Below are 22,148 nucleotides of genomic sequence, written 5' to 3'. Positions count from 1 at the left end.
TTGATGCCCATAAGCCCTGGTGACCAAGTCCCATCCTTGGAAATGTCCCTACCTCTCATCTCACATGCTCTCCCCGTGACTTGAGATCTCATTTTAGCACTACTTTTACCGACTAATGATGTCTAATGGAGGGCTCTCGTACATGAAAATATATTTTGAATTAAAACGGTCTTTATCTTAAAATTCCCATTATTAAATTCTGACCGTTTGTACAGAGTACGTGTACTTCTCGTATCTCCACGTCCTAGATCTCCGCAACTCCTTAAGAAGAAAATACGAAGGAGTTTTGTTCAATTTATCATGTAATAAATAAATATCATTAACTTTTTTTAAATTCAGTTCTTCTCATATTTCCACAATCTTGCCTAGATCCTTTGGTTCATTTTTGCGTCTTGTCCCCTCAATTCTTAGTTTCAGTTAAGCTTTTAAAACACTTGTATTGATGACCATGGATGTATTTAGTACTGGTTCTAACTTCTAATGGGGGTGTTGTTATGATGTCAAAGTTGAAGTTTTCGATGCATTTGGGAGTCTTAAAAAGGATGAATGTTTGAAATTCATGGCTTTTGGTTGCTTAACTATTCTGGGATTTGATGTTACCAAGTGGGTTTCGTTGGAAATTCAATTGCAAGTTAGTTGGCAACAAGTATCATATAGTATTAGATACACATAGGAATACACTGTTTTGTTGAGATTTTGTGATTTGGATCCTGCAGTTGGGAATTGGGTCCTCCTTCCTTCTGTTTTTGATAAGTAAATGTTGAAACTTGGTGAAAGTAGTTCACAAAAAGTTAGAAGTTATTATTTCAACAGTCTTATCGTTTGATTGTCTTCTTCTGGTGTTAATGTGTCATATTTTTGGTGATTCCTTCATCATTCTAGATAGGTGTTAGCCTATGGTTTGCCAAATGTTTCATTTTTCGGCACCTTGTGCGAATTCTAGGGATGACAGTATAAGTCTCGTAGATGTTAGCATATGAAGGAAATTAGAATTACTGTTCTCAGATCTAAGTTGTAGTTGGTACATGTGATTTGAACTCACAGCACTTCAGAATACACATGATGTCCGCTGAGGTTTTCAATTGTCTTAAAACGTTCCTTTTTGTTTCCCTTAATTCACTGGAATAGACGGTTCTTTGTCATTCTTGGTGATTAGGGAGCGTTAACTAGAGATTTAGAAGTCTACTCGGAGTGTCTTCGGATTGCAAAGAGAGGACAGAGAAGTAGAATCTTTTCAGTCATTCTTTCTGAAATATGAGGCATTCTGCAGCTGTATGGGATTATAGAGCAGCAATTGAGCATACCAAAGACTGGAGCGGTATGGACCAGGTCGTGCTCCGCAACCCACAAGGAGCTTCCGCGCGGGTGAGATTCTCTTAACTCGGTTTTTTTCCCATAGCTGTTCTGTTAAAGCAACGAATTCAGTAGTTAGGATTAATTTATTGATAATTATCGTTGTGTAATAGGAAATTTTTACAGTAAAGGAGATGTTATCTGTTGCTAATCTGCAGATAACTGATAAATAGATTGGCGAGGCATGCGTTTTCATAATTACTGGTTTTGTGATAACAGGTTAGTCTGCATGGAGGGCAAGTTTTTTCATGGAGGAATGAGCAAGGGGAAGAACTTCTATTCACAAGCAGTAAGGTATGTGCCTTTGCAAAATCTTACAAATCGTGCACTGTTTTCTTACGTCAATGTTGGTTTTGAGTAAGGCAGTATCCAGAAAGGGATATTTTCCATTGTATGGCTGTCCTAGTAGCAGAACTAAAATCTAAATGAGAAATGACTGGGAACTCTTCTTCTTCTTCTTTTCCCCTTGCCTTTCATTTTGATTGCACGAGAGCTTACATTACATGTTTAAATATGACTAGTCAAATTCATGGAACCATAATCATAGGACTCACTAGATTTTGAATTGCTGTTAGATTTTTAGTTTCTAAACAGGTTGTCATAGAGTTGTTCTAGCATAACAGAGACTTGCAGATGGCATTGATTAATAAATTTTAACTCTTAAGAGATCCAAGACTGATTCAATTATCTGACCTTTTCAATTATTGCAGGGGATCTTTAAGCCTCCAAAACAAGTGCGCGGAGGGATCCCTATATGTTTCCCGCAGGTACCTCTAAAGTTCCTCTTTTATATGCTTAAAACTTCATGAGTGAACATATCTTTACTTCTGTAAACTGCTTTAATGCTTGTGAAGTTTGGAAACTGTGGATCTCTAGAGCAGCATGGTTTTGCTAGGAGCAAGATTTGGACAGTTGATGACAATCCTCCTCCTTTGCATCCCAATGATTCCCATGGGAAATCCTTCATTGACCTACTGCTTAAACCATCTGAAGAAGACCTGAAGTGCTGGCCTTATAGGTAGGAACTTGGGTTTTTTATTTCTTTATGTGCATCGGAGTAAGGGTTCAATCTTGATGACTCGTGATTAATAGCCATGCTCATAGAATCATTTTATTGTGAAGAACGAGACTAAGTTTCTTATATCTCCCTGACTAAGATTTTAGTTTTAGTTTTTCGTTGTTGTTGGACTATTGCCATTTTGTGCAGACGGTCCATAATCTTGAATTACTGGTTTTTCAATAGTTAGCCTTTTATGTTGCAATTGAAATCTCCGAAGTCAAGACTATAATAACCCACTACCGAATAGTTCATTCCGAAAGCAAGGCCTCTGTTTGGGCAGAAGAGATCAAACACTGAGACACAGCAGAATCATTCCAATCACATGCACAACTACAATAGGAGCTGAACCTCTCTCTGTGCTTGCAATGAGTTTGAAGTGACTAGTGTTGGTTAATATGTCTCTGTTTTTTGTTTTGTTTTTCCTTTCAGTTTTGAGTTTCGTCTTCGGGTGTCACTTGCAGCAAATGGAGACTTGGCGCTGACATCAAGAGTTCGGAACATCGACGGAAAACCATTTAGTTTCTCGTTTACGTATCACACATATTTGTCAGTTTCTGACATAAGGTACGAAGTCTATTTACCCAAATGTCACACCTAAAACAAGAAAAGATTGTCCTTCAGCATGCTTTCACTTCTGGAAAACAACTTTTCACATTTTCCCGTTCCTTTTCTCTTTTCTCCATCCTTTTCTTCATCTCAAATGGTGGTAACTTTATAATGAAAGATGACCTTTTTTGGGTGGGTGTGTGTGTGTGGAAAGAATCATCAGAATCAATAGGAAAATGAAATTTCTTTAAGATTCCAATCAGATATTTATTGCTTAGCTATAGAAATAATTAAAAAAAGCATGGTAAGTAAATCTATTACCAAAAACATGTGAATACGATTCATGTATTGGGAATCCATTAAAAGTAGCCTAGCATGCATGCTTAAAATTTTTCACCCGATTTCAACAAGCATCCTTTGGAAAATGCACTGTTTGGACTCACTTAGAAGTGAATCTTTATATCAGTGAAGTGAGGATAGAAGGATTGGAAACACTTGACTACCTAGACAACCTTCAACAAAGACAACGATTTACAGAATAAGGAGATGCCCTCACTTTTGAATCTGAGGTAAATTCGACTATTAATTCTAATTTACTCCTATAGCCGTGTTAGAAATGAATGGATGGAACTGGTACTTAAGTTGACAGAAATGCTGAATCGTTTTTTATTAATTTCTTTTAACTGCTATCTATACTATAGGAACTGCCCTTCAACACCTTGGTGTTCATTTTCATGCAATTTCTGGTCAGCTTTCATCTGATTTTTCGACTGTTAGAAATGTTAGCAGTGCAGTTTTTTCCAAACTTTTTATGCTAGTTAATATTTTCTCAATGTAGAGTGACTAACACGAAGACAACAAAGCAACGCCACTTTTCAAGTCCCACCTTTTCCCCCAGAATCTTTCCACCTTAAATCTCTTTAGGAGACTTTGAGATCGACATAGATTCTGAATTAGTTTTTTATTACCAAATTTCTTTCAAATGCATTTGCATGGTCTCACACTCATTGTTTGCAACATGATGTAATCTAAATTCCCGGTTGGCATAAACCCCTTTTCCATCAGCTACTCACGTGGTTCTCAGGGTGCAACAATGGCTTCTTTAGCATTTTGTGTGTTTGTGTTTGTGTCTTCATTGATTTATTTCTCTACTGTCTGGATTTATCTGGCAGGTGGATCGAGTTTATCTCAGTTGTCCCAATGCAATTGCAATCCTCGATCATGGGAGGAAGAGGACATATGTTATTAGAAAGAATGGACTCCCGGATGTAGGTAAGTTGTGTTCAGTAAAACTGTGCATGCACACGATGCCTATGCACAGTTTTGTAAAAAGAGTAGAAAGTTATATGATACTCCACATTTTGGGTAGTAAACCTTATGATTTATTTACCGTTATTCATTCCCACAAACAGCGGTGTGGAATCCATGGGAGAAGAAATCAAAAGCCATGGCGGATTTTGGCGATGAAGAGTACAAAAAGATGTTATGTGTCGATGGAGCAGTGGTTGAGAAACCTGTCACCTTGAAGCCAGGTGAGGAATGGACAGGGCTTTTGGTGCTCTCAGCCGTGCCTTCAAGCTTTTGTAGTGAATACTTTGATCTTGAGAGACGAGGTCTTTGAGATGTAGAGTTGATTTTCTAGGGCAAAAAACGGACTGCTTAATGTAGTCATATGATAACTTGCCTTAAGTTTGCCCCTTTTTTTCAGAATTATTACCGCTTTTTGTTGATTATCATAACGATTTATATGTTACCAGTCATCCGAACTTCTTATTTATCTTTTAAAGTATTGCCGACGGCAACCAGTGGCAGCACCTTCCCTGATAGCTTTCACCAATTAGATTGCTACCAGATCTTTTACGCGTTTCGCTGTGGAACATAAAAAAAAATGTAAAGGTGTTGCAAATATATTCTCTAGCACAAAAAGAATATTATGATAAAAAAACTCTGATGCAGCAGAATAACAATGAAACAAAAATAAGAGCATATTCTATTAAAAGACATAATTAAAATACATGGAAAACACATTTAATAATTCCAAGATTTCGATGTTTTTTTCAACAAAAATATGAATCGGCAAAGTTCAATAATAAAAGAGTTGACAATGTAACACTTCTATTTCGTATCAACCCCCACCAACAAATATATGTGGTTGTACATTCATCTTGTGCATCTTCCATCCTCATGCCCCATCCTACCCACTTTTGGCTTTGATGCTTCAACGTCTTGTAATTCTCAATTGATTGTCATGGGTTCTCATCATCATGATACTTACACTTTACATTTGGGTCATACCACTTCAGGTATAGTGGTCATATGGGATTTGATGGAATCAGAGCAATGTGCCCAATATTTCAAAGGTGTTGGTAAATAATGCTAAGTGATAGAGATATGTCAATATTAGCTAATGACACTTAGAAAGTTATTGGTGTTATGAAAATAGACGGTATTTAAGATGAGGTATAAAATGATTTTGATCCATATTCTCTATATGGGAGTCCTCTTTTGATTTGTTCGTTGACATAACATTAAATCTCACTATCGGATTCCTGATCCTTCCTGACTTCAAGCCTTGCTCCATCCTTTTTGCTGCAGTCCCTAAATCCATAAAATAGCTTGATGAATTGTTCATCAAGTAGCCGAAGCATGGAGCTTCTAAAATGACTAGAGTTATTGAGCTCTAAAGTCTCATTTTCAAGCAGAGAAGGGTAGATTTATGTTGTCATGTCATGTAGTCTCATAACATATTCCTTGACTAACTCATTACTTCTCATCCCCGTTCTTTAAAGGTCATACCTCGTTGGAATCACCATCAAGTTAAGTCCAATTTTTTTAAAACATGCGTCGGCCAAATATTCTCACTTCTCCATTTTAGTGCCATTCAAACCCATAAACCAACTTAAAACAAGTTCAACTAGGCTTTTCATGAAAATGATGGATAAAAAGTTACTCTTCATGGATAACTTCAGTCATTTTATTGTTGTATACTTTGAGATGGGTCTCTAGACATTGAGATCCTGCATACTTAACAAATTAGAGGACTCTAAACGTTTTTGGAATGCCAACATTTGGCTCGCAACATTCTTCATTAGTTGAAAATAGATCATATACGCCCTCATCTTTAACGACCTGATGCTTATTTGTGGTTATGTTGGATACTCTGTCTCTCTCTTAAAATGATAACCATCCATGGTGAATCATTTTATTAACCTGCTTTCTAAAACCTCAATAATGATCAATGGAATGTCTCATGGCTCTTGTATAGTATATATTCATATTTAGCATTCTTTTTATAACAGTAAGAGAAATGTGGCTGGATGAGTTTGAGTGGTAGATGTGCTATTATACAAGCATTCACAAGGTTGATTATTCACAATGTTTTCCTTTGTGGCTTGGACCTTGGGTATTTTGGAAAACATGATATTCAGGTCGAAATAAGGGTGGAGGCATTTGGGGCATTTGGTTTATAGTAGTTTACGATGTATTTTGAAGCATGATTGCAGGAGCCTTCAATACTCCCAGGGCATTTGAAGCAATAAATTGTACGTTTTGGCTAACATAGAATAACAGGGAGGAAGGCATGTCCCTAGTGAAGTTCATGTTATTAGTTTTTGTTTGTAGTGGTCCTCCCCAAAACCTTTCAAGTGAATGATCTATTTTATCACTTTTTTCTTAAAAAGTTGGCTTGATTCTGCCATGACTATGTTCTTTCTTTGTCTCCTATCAGCCTTCTCAGAATCTTTTAAGGTATTATAGATGAGTTGGCCTTTGGGAACCTATATTTCACCTTCAAGAAATTTATCAAAATAAAAGTTGATAATTTATTTATAGGATAATACTGTTTATACTGTTAATGCTACATAAAAGTCTTATTGCTATTCAAACTATTACAAAAATAAAAATATTACTGTTTGGAAAGTGGCATAATCAAGCAATTTAAAATTGGCATAATCAACAAGACTTGCTCGAAAAGTCTTGATTACTCGAAAAGCGGCATATTCAAGCAGAAGATTTTTCATAAAAATAAAAAAGTATAATTTACCTGTCACCTTTTGGAATTGAATTTATTTATACTGTTTGGAATGCTTGAGAATTGAATTAAATTAAAAATCCTGACTATTTTACTCTTAATTCAGAATTAAATCATTTCTTTTCATTACAAATCTCATCCATTGACCCCTCTCAATCTCCAATATCTGAAACTAGGATCACAAGTTTCTTTCAAGAGCATGGAGGAATGATGTCATTGCCATTAGATCATGAGTCTATTAGTAGTTTTTAGGATATTAAATGGATTAATATTTCTGGCAATTCAAAAGCTAAATACCACTAGCATGGAGAGGCTTACCTTTTGCGATTGCAAATGTTTATTTGCACACCCTTGCAGATTCAAGAAGAAAAGGTTATACTGGCAGGCAATACTTGAAATCTTTCAAAGCACCCACAGTAAAGTTGCCCCGTGCTCTTAAACATTCAATGGAAAAGTTGGGAACCTAAATCCCACTAAAAGTGTATTTACATATACCCATAGTAATGAAAATCGTTTTTTTTTTTTTTAATTTTATGTATTACTTTTCATTTTTTTAATTGTTTCATACTTTTTTGGTACCAAATAATAATAACAATAAATTTATTGCTTAATTTTCCACCTTTAAAAAGGAAATCAGGGTAAAAACTCTCTGTTTGGTGATTAGCTGCCTCACAGCAGCGATTAATTTAGTATTCAACCATCTCAAAAACAGCAGAACTACAAAAGAAACAATAGTTTTTTAAAACTTTATGCCAAGAAGCTGAAATTTGATGAGGTGGTTAGAGATAATTAAGCATACCCGTCTGCTTTGGCTACGACATCAACTTGTGCTTTGAGTTGCCTCATCTGAGAAGATTAGTGAGCGAAATTAAATATGAAAAGACAACTAAGAAGCAAAAGAGAATGGTATATGAGTGGATTGTACTTCCATGGGGCGGCGACCGTCCTGACGATGACCTTCAAGGTTCGCGAACTCCATCTTTGCCAACAGTGGAGTGAGCCGCGCGAGAGAGCAGAGAATAGAACAAGAGCTGTGTTCTGTATTGATTTACTGAACAGATACGACGTCGTTGTTGGTTAATAACATCCAGTATGCTTCTCGGGGAAAGGGGGACAGGCCGAGGCCGGTAAATATGGCCCATTTACTAGCCCATCTGCAGCCCTTGCTATTACTTACTTTCTAGGCCCATACGTAGTTACATTTGTAAGCAGCCTGCTATTTCTCTCTTTTATTTTCCTTTTCTTTTCTTTGTTTACACTTCTTAACATAGTTTTTAGACCAGCTTCTGTACAAGACCCGGGTTACTGGTTTTTAATCAGGTTATTAGGTTTTTTGGATTAATTGTTTTTTAGAAAAATCAAAATGGTATAGTTTTAATAAAAATAAAAACAAAAATTAATAAATTTTAACCGAATCTTATAGGCTAACCCATCAGATCATAGCAAAAAAATTCTTTTTATATATTTTTTAATTTAATTCAATTCTAGTTCTGGAACTAGATCAAGTTTTAAAACTATATTTATTAAAATTAGAATTTCATTTAAAGGATTACCAGTCATTGGATACATCTTCATTGTTTACAAATGTAAATCTTGTCTGAAAATTATTAATAAAAATATAAAGGAAAAAAAAAACTTATGAATGGTTCCTTCATATATCAATTGATGGAAAGTGTATTAGGATCATATTGAACTCTTAAATAAACAGTTTGTCTTCTATTTTTATTATTTTATTGTAAGTATTTATTAATGATTGATTAATTATGATTGATAAACTTCATTTTACTCCATAAATAAATAGTGGTAATTACTTTATAAAGAGAAATAGATGTAGAGAGAAGGAAAAAAAATAGAAGAGTGACTCAAAAAACTAATTTAATTTACTCGCCGCCAACCATATTGATAAAATATATATGCATTGAATAAAAACAATTATCTTGGCTGTATGCCTTTCAAGGATTCATTTTATTATTATCATATAATACACAATCCATAAAAACAGCCTACATGATTGTATAAATAAATAAAATATTTTAATTTGTAAAATCTAAATTAAATTAAAATTTTAAATCTAAATTGAAAAAAAATCAAAAATAAAATCTTAATTAATAAATTCCGAGTATAATTTGAATTTAAAAATAACACCCGATTATCAAGCTGTTTTTATATAATTAGTTCTTTGAAGCAATATTGATTTTTTAAAAAGTTATATGTGTTTTTATTATAATAGGATTGGGTTGATTATTTTCAAAATTTAAATAATTTTTGCAACTAAAGAAATAATTAAAAAAAAAAGAGTTATATATGTTTTCATTATGTCTATTTTATGACTAACTTGGTTTGTTTATTTGAAGCGAGGTAAGATGAAACCACAAATCACCACTTCAGTTGCATGGTCGATGGAAAATAAACGTAGCCTAATTTAAGGAACATTGCTGAGAGAGACAAAAATATTACCTCCACAAGTGAAAGGGACAAAAAAGAAAAATAAACGACAGATAGAGGGGCCAGCCTCCAGCGGAACATTTTCGTCGCGGTACATACAAATCACCATCCCGCCATGACGTGGCGCATGAATCCTGCAAGCTGAATTCCTGCCACTGATACCTCAAGCTTCTACCAGAGACAACGCCCCTACCCCTGCCTCCCTCTCCCTCTCTCCCTCTCCCTCCCTCCCTCCCTCCCTCTCTCTCTCTCTCTATATATATATATATAGAATGACCATGTCCTCGTGAATGTTCAAAAAACATTTTCCTTCTCTTAATGATCTCACGCAAATTTCAATTTTCTCAGATCCCACTGCAGATCTCCTTTTTCCCCGGAATTTGAAATCTCAGCAAGAAATTAACCTGATCAACGTTACTTCTGCCATTTATCAGTCAAGGTAATTTTGCCTCAATTCTCCGACATTTTGGTGCGTGCGTCGAAATTTAAGGGTTGCTTAGTTGATTTTTTGAGACTAATGATGTATTGATCAAGTTAGAACTTGAATTGAAGTCCTGGACTTTCTTCCTGGTTAAATCATTCTTTTGATTTATAGATAATTTCTTGACAAACAGAACAGTCCAAATTCAAGATTGCTATCAATGGCCGGCAAGCCAATGAAACCAGTTCTCCAAAGACCACCGGGTTACAGAGACCCCAACCTCCAGGCAAAGCCTGCCCCGAGACCGCTACCCACAAAGGCATTGCTGCCTCCTTCATTCCAACCAAGGAAAAGACGGTCCAGGCATTGCCGTCTATGCTTATGTTGCTTAATCCTTCTCCTTATTATCGTCATTCTCCTGATGATTATCGCAGGAGGTCTATTTTACCTGTGGTTCGATCCAAAACTCCCCGTTTTCCACCTCCAATCTTTTAAATTCTCCGCTTTTAACATCACCAAGAGATCGGATGGCACGTACCTTACCGCCAAAATGGTTGCAAGAATCGAAGTTAGGAATCCTAATGAAAAAATCATCTATCATTTTGGAGAGTCTAAAGTGGAAACGACAGCGGGAGACGACGAGGTTAATTTGGGATCGACGACCTTGCCTGAGTTCACACAGGGAAAAGAGAATACGACTAGTTTGGAAATTGAAACCAGTGTGAACAATGAGCTGATCGAGGATGGAATTGGATCGAAGATTCTTGATCAGTTCACGAGCAAAAAACTGAAGGTGGATATGGATGTGAAAACGAGCATTGGAATTGATGTTGAAGGGGTGAAGACAGGGTTGCTGGGAGTGGAAGTTCTGTGTGGAGGTGTAACGTTGAAGGAGACCAATACTGAGATGCCAAGATGTATCATAAGCACGCTTAAATGGTAAGTTTTCTATTTCTTTCTGATTTTTATTTTTTAATTTGTTCCGTGAGAATTTTAGAGATTAGAATAGGTTTCGAATGCACAAATTAAACTTTGGGTTTGGTTTAGGATGTGATTAGATGATTGGTAACTTTGAACTTCAAGCCTGATGTAGTTATAGATTTTGAGAAACGATAATGGCCACTTCCGTGTGATGATATTTCGGAGCGTTTTGCATCAAGAAAGACCCAATTGTCAGGTCTTAAAGAATTGAAGCCTGATGATCTTCACCTTCCTTGTCTTCTCCCCCCCCCCCCCCCATCCTGAAATGGTAAGAAACTGCAAGCTTGGAGTCTTATGACACAGCATACACAGGGTGAAATGGGGTCAGGAATCTTCACCTGCAGAATGAATTCATCATATCCATATATGTATCGCGATTGCCTAATTTCTCATCTTGGAAGCAGACATTTCATGCATGTATCGATTAATGAATCGACAGTGCTGATTAAGATTGTTGCTTCGGGTGCAGGATTAACATCCGATAACAAGAAGTTGTCTGCAGGGCTGATGGTAAGAATCAATGAGACTGGAAATCAAATTAACGAAGCAATTTATGATGGTAGACAAACAGATGTACCTGTAACCGAATTATATGGCATGCTAATTTTATATTTTTTACATTTACAATTACAAAATATATATATTATTTACTTATTAGAGGGTTATTAATGGAAGAAGGTGAAGATTAAAGATTCATATAATACATAAATGGTGGTTGGACCTGGTCAGGTTTTTTATTTGTCTCTGGATCTCTGCTCTCCCCCCCCCCCCCCCCCTCTTCTTTGTGTTCTTCTATGGAAGAATATCCTCTTGTGATAGAGCTGCAAAGGAGGTTCTTGGATTCCTGATTTTGCTGACAGGTTGCCATAATTGCGTTTGTTTTTGGGTTTTTTTTTTTTTTTTAACCTGCAAGGAAAAAGAAAAGGAGAAACAGAATCAAAATGAAACGAAGCGTAAGGCGTGAGATGTTAGTTTGCTTTTTCAGAGTTAGGTTAGGAATTTAAAAGGTGGATGGAGGGCTTAGGGTTAGGGGCAACTGTCAGTGTGTCTGCTGCCTCGTTATTGTGCTTTGTGACTCTGATTAAGATTTTCCTGCATTCTGAAAGGTTTTCGCACGCAACTAAAGGGGGACGATTTATAGATGTATTTTAAAATGTGATTGTCAAAAATATAATATTTTTATCGTGTTTTAGTTTATGCTTGGAGGTTTACAATGAATTTAAATCAAATTTACTCTTTTTACCCCTGAAAATTAAATTATGTTATTTGGCAATGAATTATTGTTTCTCTATCCATTTGTGTCCATAATCATAATCATGCGTAAATTATATTAGTTATAGGTACCAAGTAAATTATATATTTATTAACAATTACACAACATTACATTAATGGTTTTGATACCAGATCTAAAAAGTTTTTTTATTAGAAAATTACTCAAATTAGCCAATACTATGACTCCCCGCTATAGTTTAAATATCCTCTTAATAAATTAACAAGTTTTTTTTATTTACATAATTATTATTATTATTTATTTAATTGCAAAAGAACCATTGAAGTGTTCCCTCCCTTTAAAATGCACATTCCTTCCCCCATTACAAATCCACCCTCATCTCTCTCAAAAAAAGAATTCCCATTTCCCTTCCCTCTCTATCAAAATTCACCAACTTGTCTAATTTGATTCAACTCATTGAGTCATGAAGCTGATTTAACCCTTACCACCACAACCCTTTCCTTCATCAATCATCGCACCAACAATAGCAGACCGCTGCCACCTTGACCTAACCCTCCCACTCCCTCAGCTCGACCAGTAGCTTGCTAACCCCCTCCTTCCCACATCCAACTCCAATGGCTCAAACTCTTTTTTCTTTAAACTCGATCAAATCAACCTAATTGAAAGTAGTACTAAATGCACCATCTACAAAGTCATTCACTGTATATGGTTAGCCCTCATTTCTATTTCACTTATAAGAGTCATATCTGCTTTAAATATTTTTCATGAAACACAATGTTTTTCAACATTTTCAGGGTAGGAGGAGAATTTGAGCACAAAAAAGCTTTTATAGATTGAATTGTGATCCTTGTCAGAGATAACTATGAAGTAAATAAGGTTGTTGCTTTATTTATATGGATTCAATGAGAATTGTGAATGCACTTGGCAAGAAGCAAGAGAAGAAGATTTTTTGGTGATAGAAGCAGAAACTAATTAATTACTTGGGTGGTTGTTCGCAACAATAAATTCAAGTTGATCTGGATATTTATATTAATAAAAAAATTATATTTAAAAATTATTTATCCATTAAAATTTTACAATCTAATATAAATGATATAATTTGTACAAATCCAAATTCTTCTATAAATTGGATTTTTTCTATATAAAAACCACACTTTGGTATATTTGAGTAGCTTCAATTTCTTTCTCAATCACAATTAATCAAACGAATTTCAATGGAGCCTCTATTTTACTAATTTTATATATATACAGGTTAACTCGTATATATAATTTTTATAAAAAGGTTATTTTAAAATCCATATAAAAACTCACATGTGACTAAAAAGATAACATAATCAAGTAATCTTAGGATGAAGAAGATGTTTGTCTTGCGAAGGCTAGAATCAACACTAACATGTATCCAATATGTGAAAATAAACAAAAATATAAGGTATATTAAAAAATAATTCATGGAAACTACAATGAAAACAAAAGGTTTGTATCTAAATGTACATCAAGTTCTTTAATGCGTTATTGGTCGACCACTCAATTAGCAATGAATAAGTTTTGTTCACACTATACTCAAATCAAAAATAAAAATCAAAGTGGTTTCACCTATAAAGACAAGATATTGTTTATATGAAACATATAAATTTAAATTCACTTATAATTTTTTAAGTAATATATTATGATGTGCTTTAATTTATTATTTTTTAAGATTGCATATAAAAGAATTCAATATCAACTATTTTTATTTCAACATTGGTGGGAGAAATTGAAGACAGCCTAAATAGATGATTGAAAATTCAATAAAGAAGTCCAAAAATGCTAGAAATGTATCTCCCACACGACTTATTCTCCTCTTACTTAAAATTCAATCAACTTAAAAGAAATTAATGTTGTACTCGATGGACGACTATAAAATTAGAGATCACAATATGTAGAAAGTAGACAAAAAAGCATACTTAAAAAAAGACAATAGCAGCACAAGTTCTCATGTTGGATTGATCTTGAAGGATTACAAAGAACATAAAATAAAAATGAAATGCAAGAAGATAGGATATTTTGAAAAAATTATTTGCTCTAGAGGAAGAGAAAGCAAAAGCAAAACATGAAAATACAAAGATAGAATGAGACAAGATTGTTATTATACACGAATTTTTTTTATTGAAACAACAATAAAAAGATGAGAGAATAATTTTGATAAATAAAGCAAACATGCTTTTACATTTGATTGAATATCATGAGATGTGTCAAATGGAGATGTTAGCTAAACGACAAAATAGTAGTTGTAATTAATATGCATTGTTTAAATTTTCATTATTTTTTTAAGTGCATGCATTTTTTTTTAATTTCTACCACAGTAAAAGAATTAATTTTTAAATATTTTATTAAATAATTAGAAAACTCATTAGCATATTTTGAAAGCAATAAATAACATGAAATAACATAGTTGAATATTCATTTTACATATAATTAAAAAAATAAAAAAAATATTCATGATTATCTATTTTAAAGAGCATGGTCACATGGTTAAGTGAGCTAGATAAAACAATTTTATAGCTATAAAATAAAGAGCGTGGGCATGGATGCTCTAACACTCCTTTCCTGAGCCCGTGACTAACCATTAGGGTCGCTTGTGTTCTGTGCCAGACGACAGCAATAATAGCCTCAGATTTTTAAACTTACCATTGCGTCGTCTCATTCATGGATCCAACATGTTAAATGTCATTTCATCTTTCGCTCACAAGGAGACTATAAAATTGATTCATTTTGATAAAGCTATTATTTTTTAAAAATAATTTTATTTAAAATTATATTAAAATAATATACTTTTTTATATTTTAAAATTTATTTTTTATATTAGTATATTAAAATAATCTATAAACACCTTAAAATTAATTTAAAAATAATAATTTTTTTTTGCAGAAATACTTTTTATTTAAAAAGCAAATGGTAGCTGTGTTATAGTTCATCCAAAAAATAATTGTAATTTTAAAAAAATTTCGAATCACTTTTCACTACGGCCGCAAGAGAACAGGAACAACCGCAATCTCATTGATAACATCCTAGCAAACTATTGTTAAATCTATATAAATTAATATTTTTAGAATTATAAATATTTATTTTTTATTTAATAAGTTATTTAAAATTTAAATTTAAATGAAAACCGGATAAAAATATTATTTGATTAAAATTATTAATTTATTGAGTTTTAATTTATCAAGAATATATTTCTAATTTGAATAGATCATAATTATCTTTTCTTTATAATTAATTAATTAACAAAACTAATATTAATAATTATTGTGTCAATTCAAGAATTGACCGATCAACTCTTGGTTTGAATAAGATATGAAAAAATCAACCTGAAGTTACATGTTTTAACTTGGAAGTTGCAACAAATTGACTTAGGGTTATTTTTGAAATATAATTATAGTTTATTTTCATGTTTAAAATATATTAAAATAATATTTTTTTTATTTTTTAAAAATTATCTTTAAAATCAATGTATTAAAAAAATTAAAAACATATAAAAAACGAATTTTTAATAAAAAATTAAATTTTTTAAAAATATAGGTTCATCTGTATTCCTAAATAGACTTTTAATAGATTAAATTATGACTGAATTTTTCAGAAAAATTCTAATTTGATTTAAATAAAAACTAAATTATATTAATTGAGCCAGATAAACCCACTCAATGTACAAAACAAGTTTAATATATAAATAATCAAATGTTAACAGATGGTAGTGCATAGTTTCATTGTTTTATTTTTTTTTCTTAATCCTTGAGATTCAAATTGAACTGCTTTAAAAATTATCTGACACAAGTAGAAACGGATTGAGTAAAGGTCACGCGAATGGGATGAACTAATCAATGAAGTTCAAGTGGCGACAGGAACGAATGAGAAGGTCCTTTTCGTTCGCAACCTACTAGGGCTACTGGAGGGCTATGTTCAACGAATGTCTTGCAGTCCCTTGATCCCCAAGCCATAAACTGCACACCCACCCTCGCGTTTAAATATCTGCCTCCTGGTCTTGAGTTCGTGGCCTGGTGCTCTTCACAAGAAATTTCTTGTATTATTGTCCGGGTTTGAATTGTTTTATATATCTCTCTGTTATTTTTATAGTGTTTTACTTGTTTATTAAATTTATTGGATATTTAATGAATTTAAAAATTAATTATAGTGTGTATAAACTCAAACACCTAAATTATATAAAAAACATATATATCTGCATGTTTTTAACCATTAAAAATAATCTAATAAAACCATTCAATTATGACCAAAACATCATTCTACAGACGAGAAACTAAGACGCAAACACATGTTTTTATTTGAAACAAATTTCCCACCCAGTTCCCTTTCACCGCCGGAATTCTATATATTATCGCTCTCAAAATCTTGTATTTATAAGGTATTTGCCTCCATCTTTTCAACATGCAGTACATTGCCTCGCCATTAGGTCATAAAGCTTAAGGAATATAGTTGAGGGCGTGCCCATAAAAAATGGTTGAAGTTGGATTATAAAAAAAAAAAAAAAATTATATTCTATTTGCAGGTTTAATTTTTAGAATACCATTGTATTCGCATATGCCAGTAATAATATTATACTGAAAAACAAAAAAAAACTTGTATAGAAAAATAAAAGGAAGAAGATGTTTTTGGGACTTTAATGTGGTAAAGAAGAAAAAATCGATGCAGTGGCCACATATACAAGTCATTAGAAAAGAGATGAAAACAATAAATACGAGAGGCTTAGAGGAAGGAAGAATACGAAGAAGAAAATTTTATGAATCTATAAAATAGATGATCTACAGGCTCTTCAGGGGAGAAGCCTAACTCCATCGATTCATTTCGTGGGATGAGTTTCACTTTATAAACTTGTTTAAATAAGCTAATTTTTTTTTAACAAGTTTAGATAACTTGCATTTTTAGAATTCCATGCGGGTATCTTATTATTTCATATTAATTTAATATATTTTATTTTAATTATAATATAATTTAAAAATTACACTTTAGCCTTTTCCTTTTATAAAAAAATATAATTCATGAATTATAAATACCATATAAATTCTTTAAACTTTAGGTTAATAATATCTTTATTTTTAATATTTTTAACTTAAATATTTTTAAAGTTTATCTTTTTAAAATATAATTGTATTTTTTCTCTACAAAGTTATTCATTAAAGCATATAAAAATCTTTATATTTATCAAATGAAATATTTTACAAATATCAACTACCAATTACCTAAATTTTTAATATCAAACCGCCAAATATCTTAATTAAAATAAATAAATCACATTACTTGAATTAAAAAATTAATTGAATATCTAATATATTAATTTTATTTCTACTCATCTTGGAAGACAAACCTTACTTGAAAATAAAAAAAAATAAAAAAAAGGATGGGTGTCTGTTGCTTATTTGTGTATAAACTTATTTATGAATATATTAAAATAATATATTTTTTATTTTTTATGTAAACTTGTTAAAATAATCCAAACACATAAAAAATTAATTTAAAACTATTTAAAAAAACATAACTAAACCACAATATCAAACTATATACATTAGAAAGAGGAACTTTAAATTCTTACTCACTCAATGTAAAGGCATCCATCCACGGAAAAGAAATAAAATTGAAAAAAAAACCATTATAGAAAATGAATGAATTAAATAATCAATCAATCACGTAAATCACTGCAATTAAATATTTGATGCTTGATTGACAAGCAAAATTGTCAAGGAGAATTAAAAAAACTCCACCTAAATCTCGTCAAACAAGGATCCCAACTGAAACTGTCTGCGACCCTGCAAATTCATCTCACCAACAGAACTGGTCTCTCTTTTAGCCACGTAACTTACAACGGGTTTGAAATGATATTTTTTAAAATTTTAATTTTTTATATTATAAATTTTTTTATTACTTTAATATTAAAAATAGTTTTAAAAAATTTTTAAAATATATTATTTTAATATATTTTAAAACAAAAATATATTTTTAAAAATGACCACTCCAACACAATTTAAAACCTTCCTATAAATCGAACCCAGAATTTGAACTTATAATACCTGTGACGGTCTCTCAAGCACTACCCCACCATTTATGATGTGTGATTAATGATTTAAAGTTTTGAACTTTGTACAATACGAAATGGGTTGGCGCGTGACTTACTTGGGGACCAAGTTCGAGACCATTGAACCATCTCTTCCCCCTAGCCAACCAGAATTGCCGCGTGTCATAAATTTAACCATCTATTTTTCTAAATGCGGCGAGTGGTCTGGGATTTCCCATTTTAATCTCCCCCTTTGTAACTACCCATCCAAAAATGAAAAATGATGCTCGTAATATTTTATTAATTATTTTCTAAATTTATCTTGAAAATAAAAATAAAGAAAAATGAAAGAAAAATTCATAATTTAGAAAAATCAATAAGAATATTTTTTAAGATTTTTTTCTTTTAATTATATATATTTTTTTAAATAAACATAAAGAGTAACTAATAAGATCACTCTCTCATCCAAACCATTTTTATCCAAAAATTCAGCCAATTAAAAATCTTATTAAGATTTCGTTTCGTAATTTCACTTTCACACTCTCTAAACCGACATATTAAAAAAAAAAAACTTGAAAAGCTAAAAGAAAAAAATGAATAGGGCTGGGCTCTCTGTTTCTTAGGATATTCATATAAAACTGCGATTCCTAGGCCTTTTGACGTTTGACTACGAAACTCTCTCCAATATCTCCTCATTTCTCTCGTTATCTCTCTGTTAATCCCTCTTTTGCCCACTCTCCTCCACACTCCCTCAGCAGCCCCCCTCCTCTCTATCTTTCTATCTACCCTCTTTGCCTGTACCCTCTAATTCTCGCATCAGTTGTATGTATATATATTTGTGTTCTTAAAGCGTTTTTAATACTTCCTATTTCTAACGTTTTGTATGAAAATTTCCCATCTTTGATGTTTTCATCTAAAATCCAACCCCATAAGCCTTGATTCCAGTGAAAAAATGAATCGCTTTTCTACCAAGTACACAGAGCATAAAACAGTGACCAACAAGCTGGTGAAATGGGAGGACTCAAAAGCCACAAGAATAGTACGGATTTCAGTTACAGATGGCAATGCTACGGACTCATCTGGTGATGAAAAGGAGGAATCGAAAAGGCATCATCCAAGAGTCAAAAAACATATAAACGAGATAAGAATAACAAGTTGTGGGAGCGACAGAGCAGCAGAGGATGCAAAAAAAATTTCAAAAGTGGTAAGCCGGCAACAAGTTGTGAAAAAAATTTCAAGGGATCAATGTTCTTATCCAGGGGGGAAAAGGTATCGTGGTGTGAGACAAAGGCCATGGGGGAGGTGGGCAGCAGAGATCAGAGACCCTTATAGGAGAATCCGGCTATGGTTAGGGACTTATGATACAGCAGAGGAGGCAGCCATGGTTTATGATCAGGCTGCTATTCGTATTAAAGGACCTGATGCACAAACCAATTTCACAAAACCTCCGGTGAGCAAACAACATGCCCCAGATGTTGATATTAACGTTAACATTTCTGGGTATGAGTCTGGTAAAGAATCTCATAATAGTCTGTGTTCTCCAACTTCTGTGCTTAGATTTCAATCTACAGAGGAACTGGGGCCACAGTCACAGGCTGCCGTACAGAGTGATTGTTGCTGGAGGATACAAACGCAAGAAGAGGTGGTTCAAGAAGAAATTATTAAGGTCGGTGAGGATGATGAGTGTTTGGTTACAGATCCTTTTTGTTTGAAAGAGTTTTGGGATTTTGAAAATCCTGCTCCGATTTTTTTGGAGGAGTGTAGTGTACCGGATACTGTTTTGAGAGAAGATTATGCTGATATCTCGGTACATTTGGATGGTGATTTGGGTTCCTGTTTATGGGATGTCGACAAGTACTTTGAGGCTTAATTACTCTCCATTTGGGTTTAAGGTTATAGCTACCTACCTACTGATATGATGGTTTGGTAAATTCCGAGGGGAGTTTTGGATCAGTACCGCCCTGTTTTGTTTTTCCGTTTTAGATGTAGTAGTTTTGTCTAAAAATTGTAAGTTTTAGCAATCTTAATTAATAAATTCCGAGTATAATTTGAATTTAAAAATAACACCCGATTATCAAGCTGTTTTTATATAATTAGTTCTTTGAAGCAATATTGATTTTTTAAAAAGTTATATGTGTTTTTATTATAATAGGATTGGGTTGATTATTTTCAAAATTTAAATAATTTTTGCAACTAAAGAAATAATTCAAAAAAAAAAGAGTTATATATGTTTTCATTATGTCTATTTTATGACTAACTTGGTTTGTTTATTTGAAGCGAGGTAAGATGAAACCACAAATCACCACTTCAGTTGCATGGTCGATGGAAAATAAACGTAGCCTAATTTAAGGAACATTGCTGAGAGAGACAAAAATATTACCTCCACAAGTGAAAGGGACAAAAAAGAAAAATAAACGACAGATAGAGGGGCCAGCCTCCAGCGGAACATTTTCGTCGCGGTACATACAAATCACCATCCCGCCATGACGTGGCGCATGAATCCTGCAAGCTGAATTCCTGCCACTGATACCTCAAGCTTCTACCAGAGACAACGCCCCTACCCCTGCCTCCCTCTCCCTCTCTCCCTCTCCCTCCCTCCCTCCCTCCCTCTCTCTCTCTCTCTATATATATATATATAGAATGACCATGTCCTCGTGAATGTTCAAAAAACATTTTCCTTCTCTTAATGATCTCACGCAAATTTCAATTTTCTCAGATCCCACTGCAGATCTCCTTTTTCCCCGGAATTTGAAATCTCAGCAAGAAATTAACCTGATCAACGTTACTTCTGCCATTTATCAGTCAAGGTAATTTTGCCTCAATTCTCCGGCATTTTGGTGCGTGCGTCGAAATTTAAGGGTTGCTTAGTTGATTTTTTGAGACTAATGATGTATTGATCAAGTTAGAACTTGAATTGAAGTCCTGGACTTTCTTCCTGGTTAAATCATTCTTTTGATTTATAGATAATTTCTTGACAAACAGAACAGACCAAATTCAAGATTGCCATCAATGGCCGGCAAGCCAATGAAACCAGTTCTCCAAAGACCACCAGGTTACAGAGACCCCAACCTCCAGGCAAAGCCTGCCCCGAGACCGCTACCGACAAAGGCATTGCTGCCTCCTTCATTCCAACCAAGGAAAAGACGGTCCAGGCATTGCCGTCTATGCTTATGCTGCTTAATCCTTCTCCTTATTATCGTCATTCTCCTGATGATTATCGCAGGAGGTCTATTTTACCTCTGGTTCGATCCAAAACTCCCCGTTTTCCACCTCCAATCTTTTAAATTCTCCGCTTTTAACATCACCAAGAGATCAGATGGCACGTACCTTACCGCCAAAATGGTTGCAAGAATCGAAGTTAGGAATCCTAATGAAAAAATCATCTATCATTTTGGAGAGTCTAAAGTGGAAACGACAGCGGGAGACGACGAGGTTAATTTGGGATCGACGACCTTGCCTGAGTTCACACAGGGAAAAGAGAATACGACTAGTTTGGAAATTGAAACCAGTGTGAACAATGAGCTGATCGAGGATGGAATTGGATCGAAGATTCTTGATCAGTTCACGAGCAAAAAACTGAAGGTGGATATGGATGTGAAAACGAGTATTGGAATTGATGTTGAAGGGGTGAAGACAGGGTTGCTGGGAGTGGAAGTTCTGTGTGGAGGTGTAACGTTGAAGGAGACCAATACTGAGATGCCAAGATGTATCATAAGCACGCTTAAATGGTAAGTTTTCTATTTCTTTCTGATTTTTATTTTTTAATTTGTTCCGTGAGAATTTTAGAGATTAGAATAGATTTCGAATGCACAAATTAAACTTTGGGTTTGGTTTAGGATGTGATTAGATGATTGGTAACTTTGAACTTCAAGCCTGATATAGTTGTAGATTTTGAGAAACGATAGTGGCCACTTCCGTGTGATGATATTTCGGAGCGTTTTGCATCAAGAAAGACCCAATTGTCAGGTCTTAAAGAATTGAAGCCTGATGATCTTCACCTTCCTTGTCTTCTCCCCCCCCCCCCCCCCCCCTCTCCACAGA

General features: G+C 33.6%; 5 protein-coding genes and 1 long non-coding RNA gene across 9 annotated transcripts in view; 5 read left to right on the top strand and 1 right to left on the bottom strand.

Annotated features, from left to right (window-relative positions):
• Positions 1 to 206: 206 nt before the first annotated feature.
• Positions 207 to 4,741, top strand: LOC105124799 (Galactose mutarotase-like superfamily protein). The gene is given in 8 exon segments (XM_011024928.1): positions 207 to 1,365; positions 1,573 to 1,647; positions 2,064 to 2,120; positions 2,208 to 2,371; positions 2,843 to 2,977; positions 3,426 to 3,528; positions 4,132 to 4,231; positions 4,372 to 4,741. Coding segments are annotated over 8 exon segments (954 nt in total). The 5' UTR covers positions 207 to 1,254; the 3' UTR covers positions 4,581 to 4,741.
• Positions 4,742 to 4,971: 230 nt separating this feature from the next.
• Positions 4,972 to 8,024, bottom strand: LOC105124800 (uncharacterized). Its single transcript, XR_842120.1, has 3 exons — positions 7,609 to 8,024; positions 7,064 to 7,423; positions 4,972 to 6,931 (listed from the first exon to the last, which is right to left on the bottom strand). It is a non-coding gene; the product is annotated as an uncharacterized LOC105124800 (long non-coding RNA).
• Positions 8,025 to 9,691: 1,667 nt separating this feature from the next.
• On the top strand, positions 9,692 to 11,569 carry LOC105124797 (uncharacterized). 3 transcript variants are annotated; one of them, XM_011024925.1, is made up of 3 exons: positions 9,692 to 9,873; positions 10,054 to 10,794; positions 11,306 to 11,569. In XM_011024925.1, the coding sequence occupies exons 1-3, from the start codon at positions 9,725 to 9,727 to the stop codon at positions 11,319 to 11,321; spliced, it is 906 nt and encodes a 301-aa protein (XP_011023227.1). In that variant the 5' UTR covers positions 9,692 to 9,724; the 3' UTR covers positions 11,322 to 11,569. The 3 variants fall into 3 exon arrangements, with proteins under 3 accessions (XP_011023227.1, XP_011023228.1, XP_011023229.1); XM_011024926.1 differs by having other exon boundaries at positions 9,693 to 9,873; positions 10,049 to 10,794; XM_011024927.1 differs by having other exon boundaries at positions 9,693 to 9,873; positions 10,030 to 10,794.
• Positions 11,570 to 18,682: 7,113 nt separating this feature from the next.
• The window catches only part of LOC105124796 (ethylene-responsive transcription factor CRF5-like), a 12,640-nt gene continuing 9,174 nt past the window's right edge, over positions 18,683 to 22,148 (top strand). The window contains exon 1 of the mRNA XM_011024924.1: positions 18,683 to 19,059. The gene's annotated coding sequence lies outside the window, so the exon portion shown is untranslated. The remainder of the gene's footprint in view (positions 19,060 to 22,148) is intronic.
• Positions 19,045 to 20,111, top strand: LOC105124794 (ethylene-responsive transcription factor CRF5-like). The gene has a single exon (XM_011024921.1). It carries the CDS (start codon positions 19,060 to 19,062, stop codon positions 19,975 to 19,977), a length of 918 nt encoding a protein of 305 aa, XP_011023223.1. The 5' UTR covers positions 19,045 to 19,059; the 3' UTR covers positions 19,978 to 20,111.
• Positions 20,728 to 22,148, top strand: part of LOC105124795 (uncharacterized) — a 1,829-nt gene continuing 408 nt past the window's right edge. The window contains exons 1-2 of one of the 2 annotated variants that reach the window (XM_011024922.1): positions 20,728 to 20,914; positions 21,090 to 21,835. In XM_011024922.1, the coding sequence (XP_011023224.1) occupies positions 21,117 to 21,835 (719 nt within the window). In that variant the 5' untranslated portion in view covers positions 20,728 to 20,914; positions 21,090 to 21,116. Of the gene's footprint in view, positions 20,915 to 21,070; positions 21,836 to 22,148 lie in introns of both variants that reach the window. The other variant, XM_011024923.1, reaches the window with a different exon arrangement.

This window comes from Populus euphratica, unplaced genomic scaffold (assembly GCF_000495115.2).
Source record: "Populus euphratica unplaced genomic scaffold, PopEup_1.0 scaffold32.1, whole genome shotgun sequence".
NCBI lineage: Eukaryota > Viridiplantae > Streptophyta > Magnoliopsida > Malpighiales > Salicaceae > Populus > Populus euphratica.
The sequence above is the reverse complement of the archived record's forward strand: the minus strand, read 5'-3'. Positions and strand labels throughout refer to the sequence as shown.

Excerpts from the sequence above, each read along its gene's own strand:
- LOC105124797 (XM_011024925.1), top strand. The coding sequence starts at position 9,725 with ATGTTCAAAAAACATTTTCCTTCTCTTAATGATCTCACGCAAATTTCA. Across the intron at positions 9,874-10,053 it reads TCTGCCATTTATCAGTCAAG|TCCAAATTCAAGATTGCTAT; the intron begins GTAATTTTGCCT and ends CAAACAGAACAG.
- LOC105124794 (XM_011024921.1), top strand. The coding sequence starts at position 19,060 with ATGAATCGCTTTTCTACCAAGTACACAGAGCATAAAACAGTGACCAAC.